This window comes from Pundamilia nyererei, unplaced genomic scaffold, assembly GCF_000239375.1.
Source record: "Pundamilia nyererei isolate P.nyererei 1_Seehausen unplaced genomic scaffold, PunNye1.0 scaffold00003, whole genome shotgun sequence".
Lineage (NCBI taxonomy): Eukaryota > Metazoa > Chordata > Actinopteri > Cichliformes > Cichlidae > Pundamilia > Pundamilia nyererei.
The window spans coordinates 4716122-4736742 of record NW_005187404.1 but is presented as its reverse complement, the minus strand read 5'-3'; the positions used below and the strand labels follow the sequence as shown (position 1 = coordinate 4736742).

Genomic DNA, 20621 nt, shown 5'->3' with positions numbered 1-20621 from the left:
CTGCAGCGGGTGGTGACGGCAGCAGATCGGGCAATTGGCACTTCACTAACCCCCCTCAGAGATATCTATACTGGCAGACTTCAGCAGAAAGCCAGCATCATCATCAAACACCCCTTGCACCCTGGACACTCACTCTAGGTGCAGTGACTCCCAAGCTAGGCGAGTGGCTCCAGCAGAGCCCAGGAACAACATCGGAGATCTCTGTCCAGAAGAGCGCAGTCCTGGGAACAGCTAAGATACTGCGCAGGACCCTCAAGCTCCCAGGCCTTTGGTAGAGGACCCGAGCTTGAAGGATTAACCGCCCACAGGGGCGAGTGGGGAATTTATTTATTTATTTTTATATGTAAGCATGTATGTGGAAATATGTGTGTATGTACGTATGCATGCATAGATGCATGTATATATACATATATGTATGGGTGTATCTGTATGTATGCAGGTGTATGAATAATTTGTACATATCTTTCTTGTGTAAATGTAAATCTGTCTGTGTTATTATGTAAATACTTACTTACGCTATTGTGTATTTCACACGGAGAGATGCCAAACTGCCTTTCATTGTTCTTGTAACAGTGACAATAAAGAGCTATTCTATTCTAATCTATTCTATACGGCTAATACTGGGCCAGATCCCCTTTTTGTCTTCATAACTCTTTGTGCTAACCATTAGCGGCTAATGGACTGCAATCTGGTGACTGCGGAGACCGCTCAAGTACAGTGAACTCACTGTTGTGTTCAAGAAAACAGAGATGATTTTCATCTAGAGACCTGCTGCTCACTGGATATTTCCCTTTTTTCAGTTCATCTCCTGTAAACCCCAAAGATGTTTGTGCAGGAAAAATCCCAGCAGATCTTTAGTTCCTGAAATAGACTTAAATCACCTTTTTTGCCCCATTCTGATGCTTCGTTTGAACTTCAATAATCTACATATGTAAATACACTGCGTTGCTGTATTGTGATTGGCTGATAACGCACTGGTGTTACCTAAAGGTTGAACAGTAGCGTGTAAGCAGATCACAAACTCTTAGATGATGTCCTTTCAGTCATTTGTCACATTATTTAAACAGCTGTCATCATATAATCATATGGATTCAGAAGCTACTGGCTGCTTTTTATATTCACACCTAAGGTTTGAATTCAAGTTCTGCCTAAACTGAACGCTTGAAGTTAAACTACAGTAAAAAATGGAAAAAAAGGAAGCAACACAGTCTACTCCCTCAGTATTAATATATGATTGTGAAAACATCGTGTTTTTCATGGCTTTTAATAGTTTCAGTTAGTACAACATGGCAACAATCAGAAACACAACACAGCATCTGTACAGCAAAAAAAAAACAACCCAAAAAACCCTTCAGTTTTAGTTTTTCTATCAACATAATTACATGTCTATAAAAATAAAATACCATTCCCATTATTCATTTGTTAGGGAATTTGATAAAAATAACTCTTCTAACTAATACTGACGTCTGTGACACTTTTTCTAAAGTACAACACAGAAATATATTTCATGACTATTGTTACTATGCACAGATACACATGAGCACACATTAGGAAACTGAAGCACATCACCACCTCATACTGAGGTCAAAGCTGCACATTCACATTAGACTGACACATACAACAAATACTTAGTGTTAACCTGTTACAGGAGCTTCAGAGCAATACGAGTTGAAAGCCGTTTTTCACATTGTCATTTAACAACATACTGGTCTCAAGCTGGCACAGTCTAGTGTAACATATGAGTTTGGCTACTCTGAAATCTTCTGGTTAACACGAATGTCACAAAATTATTAATCACGTTTATTTCACTCCACGGTAAGTGCATTGTTTGTCAAGAGCTCGTCACAGGGCAAAGACTCACTGTTTAAAAACATGACAAAGGTGCTCACTATGAAAGGCAGGTATGACATGTAAAACACAGGGCACATTTTTACAGTAAACATCAAAGTACACATATGTACATGCAGGCATATGCCATCTACATTTATGTTCATTTCATGAACATTTTAAGTCACCACATCACGCAGCTGACAACCTACGTCATACAGCTAAATCACGTCAAAGCAGTGCTAAGTACTAAACATTTCATATGTACAGGAATCCCAGTTAGACTGAAAAGATTCACACACTCATAAAAACCACAGAGTTAATTTAATGCCCTTAACTCCACAATCTGCCTCTATCTTTACCTTTAAATGACTTTTAAAAAAATAACTGAATTAAACATATAATTTAAACTGATTTCCTTCATTTGCTGCAGAATTTATAAGTACAAGACAAAGATCAGTCAGCAACTGACGGCCTATGTCAGCGCGCTGTGAGCTGCACATTTAACGGTTTTCTTGACAATGTTTTATTTGTGACTGTAAGATCTGATACATGCTAACATCAATACTATTATGACAGATGCTCCATTCGGTAAAGTAAATCTGCTTGGCATCTTTCTTGGCCTTCAGACAACAATTCTGATGGCTAAAGATCCAAACGGGACAGGCAAAAAAAACCCCAACCTATTATGACAGAGGCAGTGGGGCTACAGCAGTGGCGTGCGCACACCATCCAGTGGTTAAAACCCGCAACAGCAGCTATTACGACATGGATAATGTAGAAACGCATCACTTTCAAGGAAAAACAGAGCTACAGACCTTCATTGGAACGCATAATACTCCACTTTTAAATCATTGAACATAAACTTCTGTTTTTTGCAGCCTCTGTTTGCAAAGTATACCCCCAACCCCACCTTTCAGTTCCTTTCCTCAGACTAGTGCAGATTCAACATGCAAGCATAAACACCACCAAAAAACAGTGCCAGAGAGGATTTTAGCCTAGCAAGTTCAAATGAACTATTTTCTCCTTTCCTCAACTGCATCTCATTCCAGCACGATGCATCTCTATCGTAACACCTCGCATAGATACTAAAATTCCCCAATAATTCAGTAGTTTCAATTTAAAGTACACGTCACAGTGTGTTAAACAATGCAAAAAAAGGGGGATTTCAGAAAAAAAAAGCAGTGCAGTGGAGCTTGAAAGTAAACATCACTTATGTACAGTGCAGGACATTTTCATTAGAGGATTACAGTATTCCCCATCCAGAGTTATAAACCAAAATCTATGAATTTGCACAATCAAATACACTCACAGTCAGTGTGATAATAATTCCCAGTTCAAAACAATGCAAGCAGGACATTGTCAACATTTTCCATTCACACTGCATTGAGTCTTTATATGGCACTTCAGATGGCTTCTTCAGACTGTTATTAAACACATTTTTTAGTCACTAATAGCTGAAAGCCTCAAGGACAACAGTTTACTGTAATAAGAGAAGGAACTTCAGAAAAACAAGGTTAGAAAACGAATCCATCTCTGTGTTTTAAATCTTAACAAGGCTTCAAGGAGCACTGTTCGCTCACACGCTGCTGCCTTGGCTCTTTAGAGTGGTGACTCTGCGCACGAACCTCCTGGTGCTCCGGCGGTAGCGTGGTTGCGTGAAGTAAAACAGAATCGGGTCCAGAAAGCTGTTCATGCTGGCAAACGGTCTGGTGCTCTTATAGATGATTGAGAACAAGTTTCTTGTTGTGCAGGGAGCATTGGGCAAGGTGCGCACCACCAGGTACAGAGTCTTTGTGAGGTGAAACGGGAGGAAGCTTACGCAGAACACCGCGGCTACAATAATGATCATCCTCACCGCCCTGTCTCGTTTATCCCCAGGCGCTATGGAGACGCCCTGGTAGGACACTGGGCGGCAGAGGATGAAGGCCATCTTGCAGTAGCAAACCATCACGCCTATGAAAGGCAGCAAGAAGCCGAGGCACGTCAGAGCCATGCCGTAAGGATAGTAGTCTACCGAGCGCCCTGGCGTGCTCAAATCGTAGCACACGGTGCGGTTGCGCTGTTGCCCTGTTGCTGCAAAGTGGAAAGTTGGCGCGCACAGGGAGCCAACCACCAGCCATACTAATCCGCAGACGCACCACACCATCTTGCGACCGCCTTGCTTGTGCCACACCGAGAGAGGGTGGCAAATGGCCAAATAACGCTGCACACTGATGCAGGTCAGGAACAGGATGCTGCCATGGAGATTACTGAAACAGGAACACAGAGAAGAAAATGTTGTTGAGCTGAATATTATCACAATCCATTTGTATGTTCTGCAAAATCAAAGTTTTTCTTCAAAAAAGTGCTTTTATTAAGGGACCTTCAGTATAGCATTTCTAAACTATTTTTTTCATTTCTAATTGCACATGATAACAGAATTATTTCAGAAAAAACAAGAGACCCTGCTTATATTTGGAGAAAGAAGGGCAAGAATTAGCAGCAAAACTGGGTCTTCCCTTTGTCAACTCAAAACATACGTTGCTCCTGGTGAAAAACGACTTCCTGAAGACTAAAGTAACCATTAGTGACTGTATGGTGAACTGAAGACCACAGTCCATGCAAGAGGACTATAAAATCTGGAGGAGCTTGAGAGATTATCCAAAGAGGAATGAGCTGTCAGTGTGTTCCCAAAGTGCTTTTAACATCATCTAACAGAAGCTGAAACCACCTCCCCAACAGTGTTTCCTATGATTGTGCTCATTGTTTTTCCAGCACAAAATCTGGCAATAATACCCCTACTGAGGACTATTTCCACCAAAAGAAGATTTGTGCTGGTGGCAAAACCAAAACCAAAAAACCCCCAGATCAAGATCAAAGTTGCAGAAAACAGGAAGAATTCCCACAAGACATGTAGCCAACAGACTCTGTTTCCCGTGATTTTTCTTCAAATCCCAACTTCTGCTACTAATAGCATCCGATGACCATTTCTCAAGAAAGTCCAAATGTAGTCCCGTTCTCAAAGGGCAACTGTGTGTGAGCACTAGCACTATTTCTGCATCTGCATTAGATACCTTGCCATGTTCAAAGGTTTGGAACTACTTCCATAAACTAGTTTTCATGCTTTACACACCCGTTCACGTCACACTTGTGCGCACTATAATGCAAAAAAGTACATTTTTTTCCAGTATACTTAAATATTAGTGTCATTGTCTCCATTCCCATTACTTATCACATCTCAGATCCAATTTTCTTTCCCATTCCTGTCCAAAAATAGGACAATTCACATAATAGCACTGTGTCACATATCACTTGCATACACAGACCTTAACAATGAAAAATTAATTCCCAAAAATTACATAATAAAATCTGAAAAATGAGCCAATAATCAACCATGAACCTACCTGTAGAACTGAAACCTGACCATCTTACAGGTAAACTCCCCAAAGGGCCAGTAGTCATGACTCGCATAGTTGTAGATGAGTAAAGGAAGTGACATCACATACAGAAAGTCGGCTATGGCCAAGTTGAGCATGTAGATGTTGTTTCTGGACAAATTGGACCTCTTCCTCCATATCTTCAGTATGACGGTGGCATTCAGAGGAATCCCAAGCAGGAAGACGATGGTGTACACAGCAGGAAGTAAAATGCGCTTAAAGTCTTCCTTGTAGGTGCAGCGAGGGTTAACCGCCCCACTAACACTGCTGATGTTACTGAGAGCGTTAATGAAGCTGTCTGCTGGGTAAAGCTCTGTAGGGTGTGAGAGCAGGTCCACTAAGGAAGTTTTTGAGTTGAGGGCTTCTGTGGGGATGGTGCTGAAAGAATCTGGCATCTTCACATTCTGGAGGAGAGAGAGAGAGACAGGTGAGACTTGGTAGCAAGATTCGCTCGAGATCAAACACGATTACCGAGCTATTGTGTTTGATGGAGTACAGACAGAACGTTATAGGTCTTCTTCTTATTAGTTGTCTGTGGTGTACAAACTAATCCAGGAAGGCACACAAACAGCCATATTCAGCTTGGCCAACACTGTAGGAGGAGCAGTTCTCTCCTGCTCGTGTATAACCTTGACCTTGAACACAGTTTGGCTGAAAAGCCATTAGGTGATCACTGTGTGCAAATTTCACTAAATTCTAAGAGTGGATGGACGAGTGCCATCACATCACATCATCGATTATTTTGCCGTACAGGCAAAAAAATCAACATTTGTTTTGGATGTAACGGCACACACACACACAGCCTTACCTAGAAGACAGACTCCTATTGTTCCCATTTGTCGATTTAACTGGGAAAACACATGAAAGCAATGTTTCTATAGCATGCCACGATTAGACAAATGAAACAGAAAATATGCAAGAAAACAAATGGATGAAATAGAGAGAGAGGACAACTCTCCACCAGAGGGCACAAGAGATCTGCGTCTGTGTTATATCCTCCAATATTACACAAAAGCAGTCACCTTGAGCCCTGTGAACACAGGACCTTCAGTATTTCTTATTTGGACAAGTGTATTCAGGTATTTATTTGACACTAGTTCATACTAAAAGCCTTGAACAGACAATTTAGTGCAAACTATGCAGTATCTAACATAAAAGCAGGAAAGCAGCATTTGATAAATTTTTGGAGGAGCAGCAGTGAGCAAGAAAAGATTGTTTTTTGCAGTTTTTTAAACCACATGTTTGTAAAAAACACTTGTAGTTAATCATATTTTTAAAGTATAATCCTAATTATTATAAGGGCTTATTACGGTAGTATCTCTGACAAATACCTCATAACCCGACTTGAAACCTAATAATCTCCTGGGTGTGCTCACTGTAAAAAGGGCTCACTTTGTATTTACGAATACATACGACAGACTGTAAGAACTACAACAAAATAGGTGCTACAGTGAAATAATCATTTAATCTCTCCATCATTTTCTGACAAGTGTAGACCAAGACGCTTGGTCAAGTTTGGAAATGAAAACCACTGCAGACTGTCTGATCTCCCACTCACATTTCGCAACGTCTGGAACAGGCCCACTATACACAAACAGACTTATCAATGATCTAAAATATTCTTCTGCCTTACAACATCAGTCATATCCACTTCCCTCATGGCAGCAGGCAGCTGAGTAAGTGATCTGCCTAAGACACTTCCTCCAAAGCCCGGTGCTTCCTCAGACTGTTACTCACTACATTTCACAACCAACCAACCAACAAGCCAACCAACACCCTCGAGCCTGCGTCTGTGCTTGTGTGCCAGAGTGTGTACATGTCAGGTATCTCTCAAAGCTGCTTAAAAAACTGTCTTTGGATGTGTTCAGAAAAAGTGTTTTAGGTGAACTCCTCTGTGTGGGTGCGCAGATGTGAACAGAAGTGACGCACAATTTTATAACTCCTGGCACAGAAACTGAGGGAGAGGAGGTGAAGGGAGCAGTGTGCCAAAGGACCACTGAGCATTTATCTGCAAAGATGAATAGAAAACGTTGTTGAGGAGTGCTCTGCAGTCTGTTTTATCTGCTGATGACTCATGCACGACGTACTTCAGATCAGTAATTTGGTTGAAAATCAACTCCGCAAAAGGCCTTGAAGCCAAAATTCTTGGCTAACCTGAAGCACAAAGACCCTGAATTAAGTCTGTAGCTGTTTTCATGTTAAATAAAGTCTGATTTTCATGAAACGCACTAAACTGTAGCACCGCAGAAACAGTCATGGTCCTAGGGCTCTTACTTTTGCCACAGAGGAGGCTCTATTACTCATCTTTATGTTCAGGCTTGCTTTTAGACGCCTCGCAGAGCCTGACCTGAATAAAACACAATGAAATGTGTAATAGTTTGAGCAGTAGCTCCTGTTTGTGACATGTGTTGGTGCTCATAGTTCATTATTAACAGAACAGTTCAAGGACAAGCAGTAACATGAAAGCTAAGCTATAATTCATTTTACAAAAGAACTAATCAGCTCATTGCCACATTTTCCTTCTTTAGCAGTACCGCAATCTTTCAGACAATACGGTAAGTATAGAGAAAGAGAAGCACACATCCTGGATCCTACAAGCCCTAGCAAGCAAACCACTGGTTTCAAAGTAAGAGCTGAGATGTGAGAGGCCAATAAACCACTGATTCCCATGCTGAATATCTGCACCTTTTAGGATAAGTATTGTGGTGGAGATGATTTATATATCAAATAAAGCCAGATTATTTTTAAAAGGTTTTGGAATAGGGGGCAAATAGAAGTAAAAGCTCTTTCTGATCTATTCATGTTCAGGGCTCATGTCAAAAATTGTTTCTAGAAAAAAGGGAAACAGATGTTGTGATTTAGTGAAAACATGGACAAGCATACTGGATATAAAGACGAAACTCAGCCTTAACTCTCCTAGGGAGTTTTCTTGTAACTTCTTTATTATTACTAGTATTAGTTTTTCCCAGTTTAGGTTGCCCTTAAGTTTTTGCATTTGCTTAGAAGCTTTTATCAGCCACAATCAATCGGCTCGCTTTTTCTTAAGATTTCTGTTTCATGCCTTTGTTTGTTCGCGTTTAGGTCTGCACCACAATCCCTAAATAAGACGTTTTCCAGATGGTAATATATGGTGGATCAAAATCTGATGGTAGTTTTCTGTGACCATAATTCTATCAATTTTAACAAGATCTCCAACACCTCTGGCTGAAATGCAGTCCCAAACCATGACAGAGCCTAATTAGTTTATTTAGGCCAGTTCCACCTGTCCAATTTGCTCACATTTTTAAGGACACAGTGAACACTAGTTTGAACTAATAGCTCTTTACTAATCACCTCATTGGTGCATTAATACTATTTTATGCCTTTCAATCTTTGACATTTCTCATAGATTCAACTAAAGAAATTGGAGTAAATTATGAGTTTCTGCAACAGTCTAGAAACAAAGTGTTTAAAGAAACAATTTTGGTGCTTTATAAAATTTTCTATCACATGTAGACACAACACTGGTTCAGTCTCTTGAGTTGGTGCCTTTTTTATTCTTGAATGCTTCATAGGTCAGGGTTAAGTCACTTAAACAAGAAAACAAAAAACATTCTACTGAAAATGATCAGAAACAAGGACTGGAATGAAAATGAGTGAAAAAGCAGCCAATGTCCAAAGAAAGACCTTTAGAAAGCCAGGATAACTGCCTAAAAAATGGTGCTACATTTTATATGGCATAACCCAGAGTAACACGTGCCAAAGAGTGCTGTTGAAATCTGAAGCATGTACAGTGTGTGTGTAGCTATAAAAATGCAAGCATTCATGCCTGTGAGTGAGCCTCTAAATTTGTTACCCTTTGTTACCATTTGAAAGTTTCACTGAGATTTAAATCTCATTTCCAAGACAGACTTGGCAACGATTTCAGGGTAAGAAGTGTGCTCCATTTATTCTAAAATAACCTATTAGTTTATCAATATAAGGAAATATTACTAAAAACACTAACTTAAACGAACAAAACTTCACTCACTGAACTTCCCTAGTACATGTGAAGCTAACATAAACCTGCTCAATACGCGTTCTCTTTACATCCTTCCTGAAAAGATTCAGTCATTTAAATGGTGCAGTAATTGGACTATTTAGAGATTTTGAGACCAAATCCTGATATGTTATCGTCTTTATTGTAATTTTTTTTCCAGCATGCAGATACAGTGTATCAAAGTTATAATGTAAATGGAAAGATAAGCTGACATTTAAGGTTATCTGCACTACCAGGAGAGGAAAAAAGAATTACAGAAATAATACAGATGCTGTTTTCAGTGCTAATAGTAAAGAAAACTCTTACCTTTAAAAGTATTTAATCCAGATTGGAAAAAAGTAAATAAACTTGTTGGAGAATGCGGGCATCGATCCCGCTACCTCTCGCATGCTAAGCGAGCGCTCTACCATTTGAGCTAATTCCCCTTCATGCTGTGTGCTGCAAAAATAAAGCCTTTAGAGGCACACACCCACAGCCCTGCTCACTCACGTAATGTGACCAGTTAATGACAGGGACACTTTCTCTTTGCGATACACACACCCTCACAAACACCCTGCTGCATACTCTCCACCCTGAGGACTGCCAAAAGGCTGAGCTGAGCAAGTCATACAAGGTTATTTATAAACCATGACTGCAAGAATGTGACTGCTACACTCAGGACAAATATAGGAGATTAATAATTCATCATAACAAAGCCGTAAATCAAATGACACCTAGACTGCATTAATGATTATTCTGCATGTGGATATGGTGTCAGGACCTTTGAACTTTGATTAAGGTAATGCAAGGTAACTCTAACTACGTCAATATCACAAGTAATGATTGATAGCAGAGCCCAGCTTATATTTAAACCACGTAACCCGGAGAGTGCACTTACTGCCTTAAGGCTCTGCGTGCGTTTTTATTGCGGTACTATGAAAAATGAACATGACTGTGTAATGTAAACCAGCAGAACTTTAAGGTTCCTCTCAGTGTTACAGAAATTTATGAGGTGTTTTAAACTCATTGTTTGGTTTTGGTGTTTAGGCCAAGAATAGAACTAGAGACACAAAGTCACTAACCAGATGTGTAATATGGCAGAAATCTCTACTAGGAGTAAGTGGAGACAGAAGAAAAACGTCATAAGCCAACAAATGTCTGATTTGTATGTGCAAACATGTCCGACATAAATTTTATATTAAAATAATGTTATATACAAATCAGAAACATGGTGTTCCTACTATTATTATTATTCTTAATGTATGTTTCTGTCTGATCCACAGATAAAACTCCAAAGAGACATTTGGAGAGAAGAGATAATGGATATGTTTCCGTGGACGATTCTTATATAGTATTTTTCTACTCTACCTAAGCACTCAAAGCGATTTAGACTATGTGCCTCATTCACCAATTCACACAAGCGCTTTATTCTCTGCTTTTTCCTACTGAAGTGCTTTCTATCTAACATGCATGCTATGACGGAGAGCAACTTGATGTTAGTATTTTACCTAAGGATATCTGGCATGCAGACTGGAGCAGCCAGGTGTCGAATAGCCAACCTTCCAAAGAAGAAGAAGTCCTACAAAATAAATAAAAGAATGTAAAAATTAAAACACGTGAAACACAAAATCGTGCCCAGCAAAAACAAAAAAGCTTCATAGCTGGTGAGCTTTAGAAACATTGACCTACAGAATGCCTAATTAAAACTGGCAGATAAGGTGACATAAAGAGTTATACTGCCGTGTATGTAGGAAGGCTATCTCTCTATCATTTAAATGAACAGAAAAGGGAGATTTAGAGGAGAGGACAGCAAGCAGGCCACAATTAAAGTCCAATTACTTTCCCATCTCCGATCTCTAAAGTCCCTGGAGACCCTAATCAATGATTCATGCCCGCTGCCCCTCATTCAGTCCCGTGCTCGGTTGTAGTTAATTGGGGAAACAAAATGACGAGCCAGGAAATCGATATTAGTATCACACATGAGTATATGCGCAGTACAATCAGGTCTGCAGATGCACACTGCAGCCCTACCTAGCAATCAGGAGCAAATCTACAGTAAACAAAACAGAGTAAATTCAGGAGCGCAGTAGGAGTACAATAATCAACTGTACAAACTAGTAGCATGACACAGAAACACACAAACCTTCCACATATCAGTGTGATCAACATTCAGGTCACAGCCCTCTATTGTGGATTAGAAAAAAACAGACTGCGATAATTATCGCTGCTAATACGGTGCATGAAGACAGGAGACAGGAGACGCTTTAAACTAATCAGCTGCACCATAAAGAGGACGGGTGATAAGCAAAGCTGGTGTTCCATCAAAACCGCACTACTTGCCATATGGTCACAAAGATAATAAAAGCATTTCTTGTTGCATGTGACATAACTATACAAATCATTTAAACATTCAGTAGTGCAAACAAAGATATTACTGCAAGGCTTGTGTAGAAAGTCCCCTTCTGGCCAAAGTTAACCAAAGCATTATACCACATTTTTCACTAATGAAGTGGACAAGACTGCAGCTGATAACAGATGGCATTCTCATAATTTGCCGTATCTTGCAATCAAAAACAGGCTAACGATGTTGTTGTTGTAAGTATGTCATTAGATATACAGCGAGAAGGTCATACAATATTTCCTACAACTTTACTGTGTGTCAGCTCTTTGGTGCACAAAAGAGGTCTGATGAAATAAATGTAGTGCCAGGACAGTAGGGCACTGGTCACTGAAACTAAAATTTTGAAACACCAAAATTCTTTCTTCTATGATTAATCTGAATCATCACTCTTACTTAATTGACTTACGAGAGCAAAACGTGTTAAAATTGACTTCTGTTTAGGGTGAGGGGCTTACATGCCACACTCATCAATTGCAGAACAGTCCAAAAGTCTTGCACCACCGCTTTCTTTACAACAGACTTTCCGACGCTTGCTGCTTTTTTTACTCATTTCCAGTCCATCCTTGTACCTGACCAGTATCAAAGGAATGTTTTTGGTCATTAGTTACATAACACTGATCTGTGAGTCTTTCAAGCATAAAAAATGTGCATAACTCAATGGATCAACCAGTGTTGTGTCTATGCAAAACAGACAACTTAGCCCTTTTTAGGCACTTTGTTCTGAGCAGACTGCCACAAAGGTGTGTCATTGGTTCCAATTTCTTTAGAAAATTGTATCTTTTGCACCAACAAGGTGATTCTCAGAAACTGAACAAAAACTATTTAGAGCAGATAAACAGTATCAGAGAGTCATCTCCTTAACAAATAGGAAAAAAGCCACACAGACAGAGAGAACATGGCAAACTCCACACAGAAAGGCTCTAAATGGTGATTTAACCCAGGACCTTCCTTCTGTCTGTTTGAATGCTTTGATGAGCACAACGGCAAACCTTGCCAAGCTGCTGAACTAATCAAAGAAAAAAATAACAGCAAGCAAGCTGAACGACATTTCACAATAGTTTCTCTCTTGCTTTTGTCCTTCAGCACATATATTGTTATAATAATAATGACTCACTGATAATGTAAAAGTACCCCAGAAATGCATAAATATTTTTCTGATGCATGTTTTTGTTCTTGAGCCGCTATTAGTCACATTTAATGTTGTGAGAATAACATGTTTTTACTGATCTTGAGCTCCAGTAGCTGTAACGTCTTGGTGCACAACTTGTGTTGGGCAAAAAAAAAAAAAGAAGCTTAGCAAAAGCTCAACAGGCTGGTAAGCAGCAATTAGTCTGTGCCCCGTGGTTGCTGAAGTCATGTGTTTGTGCTGCAGAGGGGATGGAAATGCAGATGTGGTGAAAGCAGAGTCAGTAAAGCACAAAAAGAGAACAGAAACAAAAAAAAGTCTTTACTGACCGATCACCCAGTGCATCTGTGACAATTGCTGTGAATTGCACAACAAGTTTTGGAAACATTGGCGGTAATCTTTTTAAAACCTACTCAGGACAAAGACATTCGATTTATTTTGAGACATTCACATTAAATCACCAATTTGGCTGGTATGTTTATGATGGCTTCCATTAAGCTTGTGCTTGTTTATTCAGTGAGATAATGCTGAGGGCCACTTAACTTCATTTGATAAACAACTTCAGCCCTAAATTTTCTGTCTACCAGGTTTTCTGCTTCTCTAACTCTGCGGCTCCAACACAGAGTTATGTTAATCTGCTACCCGGCAGACAAAACAGAGGCTCAAACAGTGCCTAGCAGAAAGGAATCTCCACTAAAAACACAGCAGCCATGTCAAAGCCCTGTGGCGACTGAAGCAGATAGCCTGTCTAAGTGATTGTTGGTTATTACGTCAGCAATATGACAACTTGTTTTTACTGGATCCGAGCACAGTTATGCACATTCTAGAGAGACATAACAAATACAAGTTATAAACCTCACATCTGCAGTTTTTTTATATCGTTTTTTCATACCGTTTATAATCTTTTACTTGCTTTGCTTACTTCGAATACGATTTACAACAAGATGTTTTTGAAGTTATCATGGTTAACAGCAGATTTATTAAAGAATGTTTAAACAGCTTTTTACGTTGCTTTGACATAGCAGTATGAGTCTTTGGTCTTGAAACGTTGTACTCTCCTGCAGCATGGCCGACAAATTTATAGAAACAACTGATTGCTGAGAACATACTATTCCTTTTTTAAAAAGGTCACTATTAAGGGTGTCTGTCCTGGGGCACATGATGTATTGCAGGCTGTTTATTAATCACAGGGTCAGTAGTTTGTGCTCCGGTGCCTCTAGTCAGCACTCTTAGGCATGATAGGGAACCCCAAATTGCTCCTGACGCATCCATCAGAGTGTGGTGCTTAAAAGGCATAGCAAAAAACAGCTGGTTGAACGTGGCTAACAGTAAAAAGCGATCACTTAGAGTAGAAAAGCTAAATAAGTACCCATCTGTTTACCATAACTATAGCAAACAATCAAGCAAACACTAGATTGTTCTTAGTAATTTTTGATAAAGCTTAAAATTAGAGTTGGATCAGGTGACCCTGGGCCCCCCATTAATTAAGCTACAGTATCCCTAGGCTGCTAGGGGCCAATTATTATTCATCTCTGTCTGTCTTTCATAATGTGTCTTTTCTCCTGTCTTCCTCACCTAATCTTGTTCCAGTTGCTTTGTGAAGCCTGGTTCTGCTGGAGGTTTCTTTCTGTTAAAAGGGAGTTTTTCCTTCCCACTGTCACCAAGAGTTTGTTCATAGGACCTCATATGACAGTTGGGGTTTTCTCTGTATTACTGTAAGGTCTGTTACCTTACAATGACGTGACTGTTGTTGTGATTTGCTGCTAAACAATAAAGCTGAATTAAATTGCTATCAAATGGTCCAACTCAGTGTAACCCATAAAGACACCAGGGGCAACCTTTGGAGCTGAAAATTAAGTCAAATACCAAAGTAACAAAAACTGTATTTCCTTTAATGGCTACTACAACCTGGCACCGAAAGGGAGTCAGTTCCAATGCACTCCATGTTAAAATTTGTAACGTTACATCATTGACAAGCATATTTACAGCCTGATTTTTTCAAAATGTGTTGCTCTCTGTAGATAGTTTTCCTAGTGGGTGATTTTTTAAACTATCCTAAACTGCTTGAATGTTGGAATTAAAGGTGTGGCTGTTTTGATTGACAGATGCCCCACAGAGGACACTGTCAGTGCCACACACGCGAGAGAGAGGAGGAAAAAGGAGAAGGACAGCCACCTGCAGCGGCAGTCTTACACAAATTCCCGGTCTCTTCCTCACAGTGAAAAATAAAGCATATTAATTTACCACTGGAGCCAGATCACTGCAGATGCCCACAGCATCAGTATCATAATGGACGGGAACTTGTAAAAGCTGTTGTTGTGTGGTCTACCAAAAAGTGATTTCTGGTATTTGCCAAAAGTGACTGTCAGTATTTAAACTGTTATAAACGATTTTTTGGCCTATAAACTTTTGTCAAACATATCTCTAGTGAATGATATCAAGCCATTTTAAGCCAAACTGTCTGCCATCAAGTTTTGGCAAATCAACTTTTATATTTCCATTGTTTATGAATGTAAAACTCTCACTGACATCAAAAATGTCTTTTTCAAAAGGGATCAGGCCAATAGGGGCAGCAGAAATTGCAACAAATATAACATAACGGTTATATAAATATATTTTACGTAGCTGAAAGGACTGAATTGATTATAATGTAGAACACAGAGCATATACAATAACACAGAGTCACAAAGATACTTACAAAACAAGTATTTTTTGTTTGTTTTATATGCAACACCTGTAAATCCTGTTGAGTGCAGACTATTAGATAAACACTGGAAATCAGTTTTTGGCACAAGACTGGGATGGTGCGTTTTTGGCTTCATTCTGTATGATCTCCTAAACTTCATAATTTTCTACAAACTCCATAGAGATGCTTGAACAAATATTGTCACCTGGTTTGTTCCCCATAAATCATCAGAGTCCTGGGACGCATACAACATGAGTGGATAATGATGACAGCGTCTTGCTCGAGGGCACGTACGTCCTTGTTTATTTAACTATCGTAATGTAAGAGTCCGTGAGAGTATTTTTTTAAGGAATTTGATTTAAAATGATGAAGAGAAACAGGAAAGGGGATACAACTGATCTGATGTTATCACACCAGACGAGCTTAATAAGTGCACTGACTGCACCAGTCGCCGGGGCTTTGAGGTGCAGGACACAGGACATGTCTTACTCCAGCACCACAAATAACACAGCTACCAGCCTTCGTGACTCCTTACAGCTGCTTATTTTAGCACCACAGGAGCCCCTGCTGGGACATCTGTGCGCCTGGACGAATAATAACAAAACTACACAAATGTAGTAACAAGCTACTATATCTCAGCAGCTAGAATTGATTGTTATACACGGCAGGTCAAATTCATATCGCGATAATTCCCCAGTGGGAATAATACTTTTTTAAAAAACATTCCTTTAGTCGCTAGCTGCTGAATAAAGCAATAAAACTATAAACAAACTGAACTTACCCTGAATGAAAAACGAAACAAGTGCGACAACATCAACAAGTTGGCCACTCGGCCATGGCAAAGTGCTGCTCCTCGGTGATAACAAAGAGCTGGGAAACGGACTGTTGCCGGTAAAATAGCAGGTTTAAGGAAACGCCGTGCTGCTAGGTTCGAATTCACCGCTTATCTGTCCCGTACCTACCTGCAGCGGAGCGGCGAGCTGCTGCACACTTTACACGCCGTATAATTGCCACGCACGCGCAATGAGTCTTGCGCCACCTGCACGAACAAAGGGAACGACTCCAGCGACAGCTAACGTCTCGCGCCTTTAGCCGGCATCACGTGTCTGGTTTCTTAAACAGACGTTACAACGCTGTTGCTTTCAGTGGGTGTTTTAAAATCACCTAAAAAATAAAGCAGTTGCAGTTCTGTGAAAACCATCGTGATTTTTTCATATTTGCATATTTATCACATTTACCTTACACTACCTTTTCCTACAAGGCAGGTCCTACCATTAATTAAAAATGATAAACCTTTCTTTATTAACCATTGCTTAAAAAGCCATCTCTACTTGCAGAGCAATATCCAACCTTTCTTTTTACTCATAAAATCTTGAAAGAGTGGTTTTAAAACTGATCATCTGCAGAGGTTTCAGAGCTCATCATCAATAATATTTTATTACAGCGATTAGTACATGCTGTAGGTATTAAAGGTACTGCACTTGAGTGGTTTGAATTACATCTGTCTAATAGACTCCAATTTGTTCATGTAAACGGGCAGTCTTCTCCATGCACACAGGTTGATTATGGAGTTCCACAGGGTTATATAGCATTTAGCTCACTCTTGCATAACGCAATTCATTATTACTATTTTTTCTATTTTAAAAAACTCCTAGAAAAGCCTTCAGTTAATCCAAAATGCTGGAGCAAGATTAGTGACAATGTCTAGAAAGAGAGAGCATGTTTCTCTTATATTGGCTTCTCTTCATTGGCACCCTGTTAAATCCACTATCAAATATAAAATCCTGCTCCTCACATACAAGGTCTTGAATAATCATCAGGTCCTGTCTTATCTTAATGACCTCATGGTATCATGTCACACCAGTAGAGCACTTTGCTCTCAGACTGAGGGCTTACTTGTTGTTCCTAGAGTATTTAAAAGTCGAATGGGAGGCAGAGCCTTCAGCTTTCAGGCCCCTCTTTTTTGGAATCAGCTCCCAGTCTAGATTCAGGAGACAGAAACCATCTCTACTTTTAAGATTAGGCTTAAAACTTTCTTTTTTGAGTAAGCTTATAGTTAGGTTAGGATCAGGTGACCATCCTTCTCTAGTTATGCTTAGCTCATCTTTTTTTTCCTCACTCACTACGTGTTTATACACCTCTCTGCATTTCATCATCATTATTATTCATCTCTGGCTCTCTTCCACAGTGCGTCTTTTGTCTTGTTTTTCACACCTCACTCCCATCCGGTCATGGCATATGGCCGCCTCTTCCTTAGCCAGGTTCTGCCCACATCCAAAGAACTGTAGGCCTCACTTTCCCCATTTAAGGTCAGAGTTCACAATTTAACAACAAGAAAGAGGCAAAAAAAAAATGGCATCCATGGGAAAGTTCAAGTAAAAAAATTACTGCTGACCACGATTTTGCATGACAATAAATAAGCTGTTCATGCTTGAAAGTCTACCAGCATGGAAATGGGTCAAAACTCCTCCACAATGAAAGTGTCACTGCCAGTTACTTGCACTTAATTGCAGTTCTGGTTTTGCCACCCTTGGCAGGAATGACAAGGGTGGCAAAACCAGTTATTAGGTTTCATTTTGCATTTACCCAGGCTAACTTTGTGTAATACTATAATTAGCTGGATGAGCTGAAACATGTGAATGTGACAAATCTGGAAAAAAAAAATCACAAAAGGGGCAAAAGCTTGTTCACAGCAGTGAATGTTTAACTGCAGGTAACCATGTTTAAGCAACAGTTAATTCCCAGGAGGAAAATTCTAACATTATAAGGGCTTCAACCAGAGAACTTGTCATAGTCCAGCACCTTTGAGTGTGTTTGCAGCTCACTGAGTTCAATGGCGGGTGTTTGGTCTGTACTAAAAAGAGTGACAGGACATGACTGGAGGTGTCACTTCTTATCATTTTTGTTTGAACTTCTATGAGGTTTATTGGTTAATTCTATTGTGCCATTGTAAACATTGCTGTGTCCTGCTCAGCACCAGGTTGTCATCATAAAAGATAAGATGCCTCCCACTGAGTGTGTCGAAGTTTGGATATAAATTTGGCAAAGCTCCAAAGTGACCAGTGGCTCTCACTTCTTTTTGTCCCTAGTTCCACATATTGAGACAGTGAACCTGGTTTTCATTGGCTGATTACAAGTCAACTTATGTGTGTTTCATGTGAAAAGTATTGTTTTAAAAATATGCTGATGTGTAGCTTTGTCATCGCTATAACCCAAAGATGACACAGGAAGTAAGAAATAAGAAGTGCATAAAGGCTAAAGTTATTCTTGTAACAATATGTTCCACCACAGGATGAAGCAGAAGATAATACGAAGAAGAAGATAAACTTTCAGTGCAACTATGTAATCAATGATTGTATAATTGATAACAAGTATATAAATAGGTAACTAAGTACAAGAAACAGCCAAGACTTAAAATAAGGAACAGAAAAACAAAGCAGAAAACGCTAAATTATCATGCATGTATTTACCAGTCTTTGTGCAAATTGTTGTTTTAGGCACTTGAACCAGGTTCCAATGTCTGTTTTGTCAAGCTGGACTCTGTTATCACCCAAACAGTCCCATTATGTACTTTTGTCTCAGGTGTTGTGGCTGGTGAGTCACGCCCACATGGATTCCTTCTTCATGGCGTTTATATCTATTCTCTCTGTTAAAACTCATTTTGGCTATAATCCGATATTGTGGAAAAATATGTCACTGTAGTGATAAGGAAAGAACGACGTGCTCATTCTTGTGTTCTCGAGTCACTCTCCTCTGTATTTGTGAAGCCAGATTTCCCTCTGTTCATTTACAAAACTGGAGAGGAAGAAGACTCTTTTGTCAGGGTGTATTCAAGCCATGCAAATTTTAAACCACAGTATTGGGGTTGAATGTTTACATTTTGTGGCAGTCACAGGAAACATACAGTAAGGATGTGTTGATGCATATTCGATTATCCAGGTAAGAAAATCCCAAAAAGTTGATTCTCTTCATGCGTTTTTCTCAGTTGACTGCAGGTTTACCCAAACCAATAAACAGTACATGTGGACAACGACCAAAGGTAGCACCACTGACTAACAATGGGTCGCGATGTCCATCTTTTTTTTGTCTTATATTAAGATAAAAGGCATGAAAACAAAAGAAAAAAACAATATTCAAAATTGACTGCCATCATCCTGCCACAAAATTATAAATCTCAGTTGGGGTATGCTGAATCTGCAAAAGGCTTAGATAGTATGTTCAATTAAAAAAATTATACATGAATTAAAAATACAGTCATGTTATCACAGAACTTTATGCTGTCCTGTGAAAAACTAAGTACACCATTACCACTTCCAAAGGAATTAAGAGGGTAAGTAACAGCCAAGTGCTGCTAATGAAGTGCACTTGAATAATTCATCACCAGCAAAAAGCAGAAGTTTGTATTTTGCGTTAAAACCGTGCCATGATCTTCCCAGCAGATTCGCCTGAAGGTCAGAGAAGCAATGCTCAGACTGCAGAAAATCTTTAGAACCTGCAAACAATCCAATATCTTCAGAATCTCCAGGCCTCAGTTAGCATGTTAAATGTTGAAGTTCATGACGATAGAATCAAAAACAGGCTGAACAAGTATGACTTTTTTGGATGAGCAGGCAGGAGAAAGGCTCTTCACACTACAAGCAACGTGGTAGCATTGCTTAAGTTTGGAAAAAGTACAGATGTTTGGCCATAATGCACAGCGCTGCATTTGGAGACAACAAACACAGCGTATCTGCACAAACACCTCATACCAACTGTCAAGCATGTTCTTGGAGGGGTGAAGATTTGGGTTTGTTTTGCAGCAGCACCACGAGTTGACCATGAATTCCTCTGTATACCAAAGCATTCTTGATTCAAATGTATGCATCTGTCTGATAAATAAAGCTGGGCCACATTTGAGACGTGCAACAGGACAACAATCCTCAGGAATAAATCTGAAACAAGGTGTTGCAGTCCACTCAAAGTCCAGACCTCAACCCGTGTTAAATGTGTGTGGAAAGACCCGAGGGAGCTGTGCATAAACAATTCCCTGCAAATCTCAATGAAATGGAGAAACTTGGTAAAGAAGAGTGAGCCAAAATCCCTTCACATCAATGTGAGAGACTGAGGCTCATAAGCAAATAAACCAGTCTTAAGTTATTGCTGCTTAAAGTGGTTCTATAAGCTAC

The 20621-nt window shown here is 39.6% G+C and overlaps 1 protein-coding gene and 1 non-coding gene across 5 annotated transcripts; both read right to left on the bottom strand.

Annotated features, from left to right (window-relative positions):
- Positions 1–1353: 1353 nt before the first annotated feature.
- Positions 1354–16512, bottom strand: p2ry6 (pyrimidinergic receptor P2Y6). 4 transcript variants are annotated; one of them, XM_005720735.2, is made up of 3 exons: positions 16238–16512; positions 5214–5650; positions 1354–4079 (listed from the first exon to the last, which is right to left on the bottom strand). In XM_005720735.2, exons 1-3 carry the CDS (start codon positions 16268–16270, stop codon positions 3407–3409), a joined length of 1143 nt encoding a protein of 380 aa, XP_005720792.1. In that variant the 5' UTR covers positions 16271–16512; the 3' UTR covers positions 1354–3406. The 4 variants fall into 4 exon arrangements, with proteins under 4 accessions (XP_005720792.1, XP_005720795.1, XP_005720794.1 ...); XM_005720738.1 differs by having other exon boundaries at positions 16419–16511; XM_005720737.1 differs by lacking the exon at positions 16238–16512 and adding an exon at positions 10752–10783.
- trnaa-agc (transfer RNA alanine (anticodon AGC)) lies at positions 9617–9689 on the bottom strand. The gene has a single exon. It is a non-coding gene; the product is annotated as a tRNA-Ala (tRNA).
- Positions 16513–20621: the final 4109 nt, after the last annotated feature.